The sequence below is a fragment of the Lissotriton vulgaris genome, chromosome 2_1 (assembly GCF_964263255.1).
Source record: "Lissotriton vulgaris chromosome 2_1, aLisVul1.2, whole genome shotgun sequence".
Classification (NCBI taxonomy): domain Eukaryota; kingdom Metazoa; phylum Chordata; class Amphibia; order Caudata; family Salamandridae; genus Lissotriton; species Lissotriton vulgaris.
Window position 1 is genome coordinate 388538158 of NC_141687.1, and position 13856 is coordinate 388552013.

At 40.3% G+C, this 13856-nt stretch overlaps 1 protein-coding gene across 1 annotated transcript in view; it reads left to right on the plus strand.

The window, feature by feature from the left end:
• The window catches only part of LOC147730418 (aldehyde oxidase 1-like), a gene marked incomplete at its 5' end in the record, with an annotated part of 524934 nt that overhangs the window by 350202 nt on the left and 160876 nt on the right, over positions 1–13856 (plus strand). Inside the window, 2 exons of the mRNA XM_086954065.1 lie at positions 9631–9764; positions 13717–13804. Of these exons, the coding sequence (XP_086810191.1) occupies positions 9631–9764; positions 13717–13804 (222 nt within the window). The remainder of the gene's footprint in view (positions 1–9630; positions 9765–13716; positions 13805–13856) is intronic.

A 13856-nucleotide genomic window follows, 5' to 3' on the forward strand; every position in this document is an offset into this window, starting at 1 on the left:
GCTGGTGCGTCTGTGCATGTGGTGGCGGCTGGTGCGCGTGCACGGACCAGAATCTGCTCGATCACGGACCTGAATCGCCGCTCGTGACCCTCTCTGCGTCCGTTGACAAGCACCTTGGCAGCAATAGGTCTCGAACGAGACCTAAAAATCACTGTTTACCCTTCACTGTTACTCTTCTAGGGATACTCCTCCTTTGGGTAAGGCCGAAGTTTCACAGACTGGTCCTCTGCTATCACTCACATCTACTCTTATATAATATAGTCCCTAATATAACACCTACAGCCCTGCATAGCTTTTAAGTATTATGACAACAGACGAGGAACCTTCTGCCGTGTGATTTCCTTACCACACTCTTCTTAAATTCCGTTCCTGGGATTCCCAGGTATCTCGGTACCTGTGCTTCCAGACAACATAAAACACAACACTAAATCTTATTGTTAAACATTTAGTCAATAATCAAAAATTAATAATCAATAATCAATTATCGCCAAATTAATTAATAATGACCATCGCTCTGCTACCAGAAAAACTGATCCAGCGAAAGGCCAGGATGAACATTTCACAATCAACAAATCTTTTACATGCACCCATATACACGTTCCATTTTCCTGGCTGTTTCGCTGGGGGTCAAGTTTTATATTCACTTTCATCTTGATTATTCAATGTCTAACTACTCTTCACAGATCAACACTCTTCCTTTGGTCAATGGACCATTAGTTGAGTAGTTAATGGTGATATTAACAATTAACTAACTAACTTACAGATCTTAATGAAATAAACACAGACTCTGGGCAAGATTCAATGAATTTTATCTAAATCTCAGGCATAAATGAACGCTCATTAGTACAAATTCACAGTGCAAACTCCATCAACTTTCATGGGAGAGAAAAATGTATTTAACAAATAGATTTAATTCACAGACTTATCCAACAATTCAATGCATTAGGAGTGGATAGATGAAGAGACAAACGGCGTATTTGCAAAAGATATGCAAATTTAAGACAGAATAATAATTACCCAATGGTGAAACAGAAAACCCAACCCTCTGGCCAAAGGACTGGTGGAGGTCTCCCGATTAAGAATCAGTAGACAAAGACTATACGACAGGATCAGGACAGGGTAATACTTACTAAACTTCTCTATAGACCCGACGCACCAGAGTGCATCCCTCTCTTGCACTCTCTCCCTCCTTAATATTCTTCCGGCCGGAATCTTCAATCTAATCAGGTTGTCATTCAGGAATTAATCTTCCCAGTCTGTTCTCTTCTTTCCAGCAGCAGCTCTCGCCTACACCTCACCAGCATCGATGTCTCATCAACTCTCTAACTTATTTTAAGTCACTCCAGATATACTCTTTATTTCTGCATGTCCCATCTTCAAAAGTTGTAAATCTCAGTGGATCACGGACTCTGATTGGGCAGGGGCAGGTGAGTTGTCATCACCTCATGCTGACATATTCACTTCTTTAATAAACCTTATTATCTGACAAACCCTTCTCCTTTAGCTCATTCATTATTTTCTTTTATTTCCTTTTCAAATCCATTAGATGTTTCAATTCAATATGCATTTGAATACAGTTCTACAGTCAAGATGATGGTTTACACAGTGACTTGTCCTTGGCTCTTGGCAGCCTGTCAGCAACACGGTCAGCGGGTCACATCCTTATCACACTGCGCATGTTCTAACTCGCGTCCATCTTCACCGCCATCTTTTTCATTTGTCTACCAAATTAGGCCCAAACGTACACTATTAATAAAGGAATCATAAACAAATGTTACTTTATCAAATATGTGATTGGCACTGTTCACCACCCACTTCTACTCTATCCCATGTTAAATTCTCCTTCTTTAAACCAAAGCATTAGCAGCAACACACTTTCTTTGTTTGAAGTTCCGGCAAGCATGTGCTAGGCATGCCGTGCCTCAAAACTTAAGGTTAGTAACTCTTGCGCATGGGTGAGAGTTTTCCCTCTCAAACAGGTTAATCACGTGGTTATCTACGTAGTTCTAATTTGCATATGCGTGAAAGCGTTTTCGCTTTCAAGCGGGATTTAGTCGCGCTACAAACTATTCTTTGTTATTTTAATCGTGCATTAAGCTCTTTTCCCCATTTGTGAATGTTGTGATCATGTTATTTTTCTCTTCTTTACTATTTCTAGTGATTAGAACTTGTTAATGAGAGATTGATCCGAGAAAGTTTTGTTTTCTTGAATCCTTGCTCCATCAACGGTATGCGTTTTATTGGCATGCATTGTAATATTTTCAATGTAATGGCTGTTTTCCAAGCTGATAGGATAGCATGGTGGGCTTATTGTAGATCACGTTTAAATCCCTGCATTGCCAACTCATGGTCTCATTATAAGACTGCCAAAACTCATTCTATTGACATGTGTTAAAAATTAGAGGCTGGTAATTAAGCAGCAAGGATCAATAACATTTATGGTATGTGCTACCTGAAGGGTGTTGTAAGGCGAAAAATCTCCCAGTCCACTATGGCAAATGCTTTCTTTAGTTTTGATGAGCTATTCAAGGCCTAAAACAGTTGCACATAATCTACAACATCTTTTTCTGATATCATTCTTTTAAAGCATTCAGATTTAAATAAGGTAACAGACTCAGGACTATTGTAATCTCCTTTAAGATACAGAGGACAGCACCAGAGCATTTAATCAGGACTACCTCCTGCTCCTCTCTCCAGCAACATTCTGCCAGATGGAATCAGAAGCCTTCTGAGGATCAGTTCTCACTACAGAGCCAAACAAGGGTTCCGCAGTAACTTTCCTCCATTAAGGCAAGGACTCTACAGGTGCCAAAAGGAAAGTTTTCCTCCAATAGGGTAATTCTGTGAAGTGGCTATAAGGTGACATGGCAGGGCTATATATGTATTTTAATTTATACACCAATAACAGTAAATGAATTAAAGCTCTTTCAGGCCTCACTCAGCTTATTTGCATTACATAGAACTGCAGAAATACATATTGTGTACAATCCCATGTGTCCTTCTGTTCACTGAATAACTTTGTTAGGGTGGGACAGATCTGATTGGACAGAATAGTTATGCAAGTTTCAGGTAGCATGTTAGAAATGATGTTAAGGGTACACTCTTGAACTAGCGTTCCACATGAATGCTGGATGGCCATCAATGAAAGGCTTATAATACATACAAAGCATCTAGGAGTCAGACAAAGAAAGAGAAGCTCAATTCATCGAAGACTCTTGACATGACAAAAGAAAGTATTGTGAATTTAATCTTTAAATCACCACGTGATATAATATGAAAAAATGCACGTGATCAATCACTGGGAATGCCAAACCCAAGAGTAGGTGAAAATGTTCCCATCAGTTGTCGATCTGTACCGCCACTTTTGCATCATGTGGGTTCTCCTTACCCAGGAGTTAGTGCAATCACAGTCACAAGGAAATGAACAGACTGTGAGAGCCGAAGACTTTTGTTTGAACCCAATTGGCGGTGCAAGTGTAAAGGGACAACTGAAAAAAGCAGTGCAATTATGTGAATAGTGATGGGATAAAATTGGATCAGGCTGAGTAGAAGTGTAAGTTTTAATGATTTCTCTCAGCTATCCAAGAGTAAAAACAATTGTGATAAACAGATTTAACAAAATATCTGTTCAGCAAATAGTGGTCAACATGTTTCTGCATAGATGGAAAGTACCAATGCATTCATCAGGACCTAGATGTTGCTACTGCTGATAAATCAATTAAGAATATAAATATAAAATGGAACTATATCACCTGCATTTCAGGTTTAGAACTCCACCACAATCTAAGACATCATCATGTCAAAGGGAAAAAATGAAAGGAGACACAAAGTATTGGAAACTATCAAAATACACTCATCAGTAGTTTGTATTTCATTACAAAAATTGGTTAAATCAATTCATGTATATATCAACACATGTATATATCAACACTTTCCTACTCACCCAATATATGTGGGAATAGCGCCTCACCTCACCTGGCTGCAGCTCAGGTAATGCGGAGCACCGCTCTGTTTTAAAAAAAGAAATATATCCGTAAATATTCCGCTGTTCGTCCTATGTGGGACTAGACACCATCCCGTCAGAAAAATACTCAAACGGGAGTTTGTAGATTGAGTTAGCCACCCCCACGGGTTGATATTCTTTACATGGGGTTTCATTCTATGTATTAATCAAACCAACTTAACTATATTGTTAGCAAAAACGTGGTCTATTATTCTTTATCGACAAGTCTCGCTACCGTTTGGGCAGATACACAGATTGAACACTGTGTGTATCGCCTATCAGATCTCCCATATAGGCTAAGGCTGGGCAGAAAGATGCCAAATTATCTGCTTTAAACAAAAGTATAAAATGTGGCCATCAGATCGCAAAGGTCGCGGTTGTGGTTTTGCGGCGATCACTTGTAACAAGTAGCTCTTATACGTTGCTCGATGTCTGGCCGGGCTCCGCAAAGCAGAGAAACCCCGTCGCCCCAAATTATCTACTTTAGACGAAAGTATAAAATGTGCTCATCAGATCACAAAGGTCGCGGTTGTAGTTTCGCAGCGATCACTTTTAAGGAGCAGCTCTTATACTTTGCTCGATGTCTGACCGGGCTCCGCAAAGCAGAGAAACTCGGTCGCCCCTCCTTACCTCTCCGTCGGTGTCTCCTGGCATTCCTCTGCGCTAACTGGGGAGGCACCGAACTGCTAACGAGAGGACTATTTGTTTGCAGGAACGCCTTTCCGCACACGTGATCGCGGATAGGATTATGGACACTTCAGTCAATGTGATATTAAATAGAAACGCTCTTAAAATGTACCCTCGCCCCGGCAAGGAGAACAAGGAGTATTCCATATTGATTTCTATTCGCACAATTAATAAGCATTATTAGGCACCGAACTGCTGATGAAAGGACTATTTGATTGCGGAAACGATTTTCCACTTGATCACGTTGTGATTCTGGACATTGCAGTCAATACGATGTCAGATAGAAGCGCTCTAAAAAAATATGCCAATGCCTAGAAAAGGAGAACCGGGAGTATTTCATATTGATCTCTATACGCCCAATTAGTGAACATTATTAGGAGTAAAAGGACGATCAATCTAACAACAGTAGTTTGAATTTTAGGTATATTTTAGTCTGTACATCCGGGGTCAGAAATTCAAAAATTCAAAACAAGACTTCATGTTTTTTGTAGGCGAACAATTAAAGCATGATGTTGTATAACTGTTAGTAAATTCTTAACGGACAGTATTGGTTCCTAGCGTATACACCAAATACAAGGCCAGTAGTGTGTTTAAACAGTTCTTCTTACACATTATTGTCCGCCGCAGACCTGTTTGTTAATCCTAGGGCATTCAACAATAATCGTGAAGCCCTTCTTGATATAGCAGTCCCTAAAGAGAAGACTGACAGGATAACCTTTGTCAACACCTTCCACACTAAGTCAAACCAGGTCCAAAAGATTGTTAACAAGCATTGGTCCATTCTAAACACCGGTGGTGACAATTTGCCTTTGCCACATTTTGCCTTCAAAAGGGGCCAGAATATAAAAGACCAGCTGGTACATACCAGACCAAAAAATTAAATCAGCAGACAAGTGGCGACGCTGTGGGATCTCCCCCCTGTAGAAGGACATCATCCCTGTGGTAATTGTTCTGTTTGTCCGTAAACAACCAAGTCCACCACGGTCAATATAGGGACAAGCAGACCATGGCAGCAGCGGAAATTTACAAACTGTAATAGCAAGAACACCATCTATCTCATTACTTGCCCATGCCTAAAAAGGTATGTAGGCATGACGACAAGAAAAGTAAGAACCCGTATCTGTGAACATAAAAGTACAGTGCGGTGTCGTAAGCAAGCAACTCGCTTAACATCGCATTTTCTAGAGGCAGGCCACTGTCCAAATGATTTTACTTGGACTGTGCTGGAACAACCCACCATTCCGGAGCATTGCCCTGATGTGAGTACATTTTTATTCAAAAAGGAACAAAAGTGAGTTTACAAACTTAATAGCGACAAAGAGGGTTTGAATGAACCAATACCCTGGATGTCACTATAGATGAGTTGATTGACCATTGTAGATGGAGTGGCTCAAACTAATTACCAGCCTTGTAAATAAGCGAACACTAGTACATACACCACGAACCAGCACTGCCCTGTAAATATTTACAAACAGCTCTGCAGTGAACACCAATGTTTATATGGTATTGTTACACATAATGAACCTATGCTCCCCTGCTAGAATTAACAAACAGGTCTGCAGCGGACAATAATGTGTAAGAAGAACCGTTTAAACACACTACTGGCCTTGTATTTGGTGTATACACTAGGAACCAATACTGTCCTTTAAGAATTTACTAACAGTTATACAACATCATGCTTTAATTGTTCGCCTACAAAATACATGAAGTCTTGTTTTGAATTTTTGATTCTCTGACCCCGGATGTACAGACTAAAATTTACCTAAAATTCAAACTACTGTTGTCAGATTGAACGTCCTTTTACTCCTAATAATGTTCGCTAATTGGGCGTATAGAGATCAATATGGAATACTCCTGGTTCTCCTTTTCTAGGCGTTGGCATATTTTTTTAGAGCGCTTCTATCTGACATTGTATTGACTACAATGTCCAGAATCCCAACGCGATAAAGTGGAAAATCGTTTCGCAATCAAATAGTCCTTTCATCAGCAGTTCGGTGTCTAATAATGCTTATTAATTGTGCGAATAGAAATCAATATGGAATACTCCTGGTTCTCCTTGCCGGGGCGAGGGTACATTTTAAGAGCGTTTCTATTTGATATTGCATTGACTACAACGTCCAGAATCCTATCCGCGATCACGTGTGAGGAAAGGCGTTCCTGCAAACAAATAGTCCTCTCGTTAGCAGTTTGGTGCCTCCCCAGTTAGCGCAGAGGAACGCCAGGAGACACCGACGGAGAGGTAAGGAGGGGCGTCGGGGTTTCTCTGCTTTGCGGAGCCCGGTCAGACATCGAGCAAAGTATAAGAGCTGCTCATTACAAGGGATCGCCGCGAAACCACAACCTCAACCTTTGTGATCTGATGGGCACATTTTATACTTTCGTCTAAAGTAGATAATTTGGGGCGACGGGGTTTCTCTGCTTTGCGTAGCCCGGTCAGACATCGAGCAAAGTATAAGAGCTGCTCCTTACAAGTGATCAAAACGAAACCACAACCGCGACCTTTGTGATCTGATGGGCACATTTTATACTTTCGTCTAAAGTAGATAATTTGGGGCGACGGGGTTTCTCTGCTTGGCGGAGCCCGGCCAGACATCGAGCAAAGTATAAGAGCTGCTCGTTACAAGTGATCGCCGCAAAACCACAACCGCGACCTTTGCGATCTGATGGGCACATTTTATACTTTTGTCTAAAGAAGATAATTTGGCATCTTTCTGCCCAGCCTTAGCCTATATGGGAGATCTGATAGGCGATACACACAGTGTTCAATCTGTGTATCTGCCCAAACGGTAGCGAGACTTGTCGATAAAGAATAATAAACCACGTTTTTGCTAACAATATAGTTAAGTCGGTTTGATTAATACATAGAATGAAACCCCATGTAAAGAATATCAACCCGTGGGGGTGGCTAACTCAATCTACAAACTCCCGATTGAGTATTTTTCTGACGGGATGGTCTCTAGTCCCACATAGGACGAACAGTGGAATATTTACAGATATATTTCTTTTTTTAAAACAGAGCAGTGCTCCGCATTACCTGAGCTGCAGCCAGGTGAGGTGAGGCGCTATTCCCACATATATTGGGTGAGTAGCAAAGTGTTGACATGTGTTGATATATACATGAATTGATTTAACCAATTTTTGTAATGAAATACAAACTACTGATGAGTGTATTTTGATAGTTTCCAATACTTTGTGTCTCCTTTCATTTTTTCCCTTTGACATGATGATGTCTTAGATTGTAGTGGAGTTCTAAACCTGAAATGCAGGTGATATAGCTCCATTTTATATTTATATTCTTTATCGATTTATCAGCAGTAGCAACATCTAGGTCCTGATGAATGCATTGGTACTTTCCATCTATGCAGAAACATGTTGACCACTATTTACTGAACAGATATTGTGTTAAATCTGTTTATCACAATTGTTTTTACTCTTGGATAGCTGAGAGAAATCATTAAAACTTACACTTCTACTCAGCCTGATCCAATTTTATCCTATCACTATTCACAGAATTGCACTGTTTTTTTCAGTTGTCCCTTTACACTTGCACCGCCAATTGGGTTCAAACAAAAGTCTTCGGCTCTCACAGTCTGTTCATTTCCTTGTGACTGTGATTGCACTAACTCCTGGGTAAGGAGAACCCACATGATGCAAAAGTGGCGGTACAGATCGACAACTGATGGGAACATTTTCACCTACTCTTGGGTTTGGCATTCCCAGTGATTGATCACGTGCATTTTTTCATATTATATCACGTGGTGATTTAAAGATTAAATTCACAATACTTTCTTTTGTCATGTCAAGAGTCTTCGATGAATTGAGCTTCTCTTTCTTTGTCTGACTCCTAGATGCTTTGTATGTATTATTGTCATTAATAGGGGCTTGTATCTAGTGTTGAGTCTTTAAACTAGCCCTAGGACCCTCTTCTATGTAGTGTGTATCATCATCACTGAAAGGCTTCCCAAACCAAATAATATATCATAGCAGCGATCATCTCTTAAAGGTATGCAAATGGAACAGACCTGACGGGCCTAACTATTTTAACTATTACTCAAGATTCTTCTGACTGACTCTACAGTGCCTGCCACTCGTCCATAGACTCCAACCTGACAGAGCATCTCCATATGGTCCAACAGGCCAATGCGCTTCTGAACAGCAGCAAAAAGCTTAAGGGCTAGATGTACGACCATTCCATTTTGCAAGTCGCAAATTGCGATGTTTTGCGACTCTCAATTTGCGACATGAAAAATGGAATGTACAACAGTGTCTGAGACACTGTTTGTGAATCTCAAATAGGTGGCAAGGGACCTGCCTCATTAATATTCATGAGGCAGGTCACAATTTGCGACCCATTGATGGATGGTGGCCTGCTCGGGACAGCAGACCCCCTTGTCTGTGTTTGATTTTTCAATAAAACAACTTTTTCAACTTAAAGGAAAGTGAGAAGTGCTTAAAAGCAAAAAAAGAAACTATTTCTCACCATTTTTTAAGGACGGGCAGTGGTCTTTGAGACCACTGCCTGCTCTTAAAAAATATTTTTGCACCAATTCACAAAGGGGAAAGGGAGCCCTAGGGACCCCTTCCAGATTGCGAGTAGCTTACCACCTACTTGAAGTAGGCGCTAAACTGCAAGTGTTTTGAGACTGCAAATGCGATCACAAAACAATGTTACATACCATTCTGACTCGCTATTAGGAAAGTACACCATTGGCACACCCCTTCCTATTAGCAGCTCGCAAACACTATTTTGCGAGTCACCGACTAGCAAAATAGTTTTGTACAAATCACCACTCTTTTTTGCGGTCGCAAACGGGACGATTTCCCATTTGTGACTGCAAAAAAGGGTCTTACATCTGGCCATAAGTGTCTAAAGTCATATAAACTATAAACTGCAAACTTCTAAACCATGCCTTTTTATAAACAGTCTTTATCTTTTGCAGCAAATGGTGTGCAAAACTTTGGGTGTCCCTTCTAACCGAGTGTCCATCCATACTAAAAGGATTGGCGGGGGATTCGGAGGGAAGCTAACAAAGGCAACTCCACTTGCCTGCGCTGCCGCCGTTGCAGCTAACAAGTAAGTGTTTATTTTGCACACAACCAAATTTAAGAATCACAGTCATATTTTGCACTCCAGAGATGCTTGTGGCATTCAGCTTGAAATACCTACTAAGCTACTACAATAATGCACAGGAATTATTTATTATAGCTCTCCAAAAATGAAGCAACATAATTTTACCTCCAATAAAATCCCTTAACCAGTGTAAATATCCAAACACTAAATACAGAAAACCGACTTCCTTATGTGGAATTTATCATTATGATTATATCTTAATGTACCTGTGCATTGTACACGAGACACAACTATATACTTAAGTACTCACCCTGATAACTTGAGAATCCAGAAAAAGGCACTTATCAAAGATCTGTTCTTTAAGTATGTTATGTTGCAACGGTGAGAGAACATATTTTAGTCAGATCAATCCAGGGCATAGACCCATACTTATCTCTCATAACTAGTGCACATGACAGATTTTTAATTACCCGTTTTAAATTAAATTAATTTCATCCCCGTTTGGCTGTACCTGGTTTTACATTGAATATAGAACATAGAGGACCCTGTGGCTGCGACAATAGGTCCCCACAGGATACCCTACATTTTGTCCTACTCTGTCCACACTATGCATATCGCAGAAACATTTTCCCGAAGGGACTTTTATGAAGGTTAATATTTAGACAGGCACATGTTGCCTTGTTGTTTTTAAAACATCGTCAGATGTTTTTACATTCTTCTGCGTTTCCAACTTTCTAACATCTGCTTTAAAGTTAGGAACTACGAGGGGTGCTTGAAGCCCAGAAGAATTTTTGCTATTTTGCATTACGTTTTGCTGCTTTAAAAGTACTAGCTGAATATTTTATTGTTTTTTATATATTCTAAACCTGCACTTAAAATCATTGAATGCATTTTGATATTAAGCGACAAGTGGGGGATAATGACAGTATATATACCTGGTCTTTCTTGTGTATGTGGCAGTCTCTATGAAGACTTCCTTTGCCTGATGTTTTTTATTTTGTAAGATGTTTCTTTTATGGTCATATTTTATATGCCGAATAAAGATTATTATTATTTTATTATTATTATTATTATTATTATTATTATTATTATATACTTAAGTGTTTGTATTGTTCTCAAGGCACAACTGTATCTTCAGATACCTGTGTATTATCCACAGGACACTACCGCAGCCGCAAATACCTGAGCATTGTTCACAAGCACCAGCTGTATCCGCAAATGCTTGTGTATTGCCTCATACCTCACCGGAACAACCCAGATAATCCATCTCCCACAGTTCCTCTCGGATCCCAAGAAGATCGTCAGCTGCATCCCCCGAGGATCGTCCCTCAGCCCCACCCTCTTCAACACATGCATGACACCCCAGGCCGACACCATCAGATTGCATGAACTCAACATCATCTCCTAGCTGATGACACCCAGCTCATCCTCTCACTGTTGGAAGACCCCCTCTACCACCAGAGCCAACTTCCACAAATGTATGATGAACGCCGCCAACTGGCTGAAGGACAACTGTCTCAAGCTCAAGACGGACAAGACAGTAGTCCTTATCTTTGGGAACAACACCTTGCCATGGAATGACACATCGTGGCCTGGGCCCATCCCTACAGACCACGCCCATAACCTCGCATCATCTTGGATAGCAAGCTGTCTATGAAGAAACTGGTAAAAGCTGTCTGCCTTCTTGCACACCCTACTCAAGCTCTGCAAGATCTTTAGGTAGCTCCCAGTTAACACAAGAAGGACCGTCACACAGGCCCAGGCTGGACTAGGGGAACACACTCTATGTAGGAATAACTGCACGCCTCCTGAAGACAATACAAAACTCAGTGGCAAAAATCTCCCTGACCTCCCCAGATGGACTCTCATCACACCACACCGACTCACATCACGCCACACCTCAAGAAGCTACACTGGCTCCCAATCCAGAAGAGATGTTTGTACAAGATGTTGACCTCTGCACACATAGCCCATCACATTGAAGGACCAGCATACATCAACAAACGTATTACCTTCCACCAACCAACCAGACACCTCCGATACACCTCCCTCTTCCTCGTAGACACCCCCCAGATCTGTCAAGGCAACTGGTGGCTAAAACTTGGAACAACCTTGCCCGACACCCCAGGACCGCCTCATCGCTCAGGCAATTCAAGAAATGACTCAAGACCTGGCGGTTCAAATGAACAGAACACCATTGAGCAGTTAACAATTCCAGCACCTCGAAACCCTCTTGGGTGATTTGCTGTGATTTACAAATTCTTGATTGATTGTATTCCACTAGGCACTACTGTATCATCAGATACCTTTGTAATGTCCACAATGCACTACAATATAGCACTTACCTGTGGATTGTGTCTATTAGAAGTGGCTATTCCTTTAAATAGCTATGTCTTGCTCACAAGGTGCTAATGTACGTCAAATAATGGTATTATGATTACATAGTACTACTGTGTCCTCACGTACAAGTGTATTGTACAGAGGGCTCTACTGTATCACCATATACCTTTGTTCTGTCCACAGGACAGTACTCAAATAACCTGTATTGTCTATGAGACACGGCTATACCTACACAAAACTACTGTTCTGTCAAATATTGATCAATTGCACACAAAAAATGATTAACACTTTAAATACCTGTCAATGACTGACCCGTTCTTCAAATGCCTACCTTTTTATCAAGAAGACATAGTATTCTCCTTCATATTTATATTTAAATATATGTTAATTGATCACAAAGCACTACTGCAATCTCATATACATCTCTAAAAGCACAACTATGCATTCAAACATGTTGACTACAAAACACTACTATTTCTTCAAGCTTGTTTGCCCACAAACCATAAATGTACCCATAAATCCATGTTTATCACCAGAAAAGACTATTGTAACCTCCACAATACACCTTTGGCTACAAGGTGCTACAGTACTCTCCAATATATGCTTTGACCACAAAGTACAACAGTACCCTCAAATACAGGTATTGGCCACAAAGTACTATTGTTCCCTCTAATACAGTTCCTGACCACAAAGTGCCACAGTACCCTCTAATACAAGTCTTGACCACAAAGTACTACAGTGCGTTCTAGTATATGCCTTGACCATAATGCAGTGTGGTACCCTCTAATGTAAGTTTTGACCACAAACTGCAACAGTAACCTCTGATACAACTATTTTCGACTAAGTACTACACATACGCCTTGACCACAAAGTACTACCGTACCCTCTAAAGCATGTTTTGACCACAAAGTACTACTGTGCCCTCTTATCTAAGTCTTGACCACAAACTACTGCAGTATCCCCTAATAGTAGTCTTGTTCACTATGTACTGCAGTACCCTAAAAATTTTCTTGACCACAATTTCTTGACCTCTAATGCAAGTCTTGTCCACTGGATACTATAATACCTTCTTATCTTCTAACACAAGTCTTGACTACAAAGTACTACTGTACCCTCTATTACAAGTATCTACCACAAAATACTACTGCTTTTTCCAATACAAAGTATTACAGAACCCTCTAATATAAATATAGATCACAAGGTTCTACCATACCTTCTGATACAAATCTTGGCCACAAAGTACTGTAGTACCCATTAAACACAAGCCATGATCACAAGGTACTACTGTATCCTCTGATACAATTCTTGAAAACAAAAGTTGTACTGTGCCCTCTAATGTTTTTCTTCTTTAAATGCAGTTTATTGCCCAGAAGGTACTGTCTTGCATGTTGTCCTACCCTCTGGTCCTACAGCATTCCTAGAATCCGTAGATAATGAATTATGTATGAGTAATATGCTTGCTATCTCTCTAGATTGATACCATTCAAACAGTGTGTATGCAAATTACTTTGAGTGATCGACAGTACTGTGTATAAATTAAGAGTGAAATAACAGATTTACAAGTATACTGTTCTTGAAAACACAATTGAATACATATATATTATGTTTCCTTCAGGATCAGTCTCCCTGTGCGCTGTGTTTTAGAACGTGATGTTGATATGCTAATGACGGCTGGCCGACACCCTTTTCTTGGAAAGTATAAGGTAGGTAAAATAATGAACAGTACAAAATAGAGGAATGAACAAGAACTTGAAC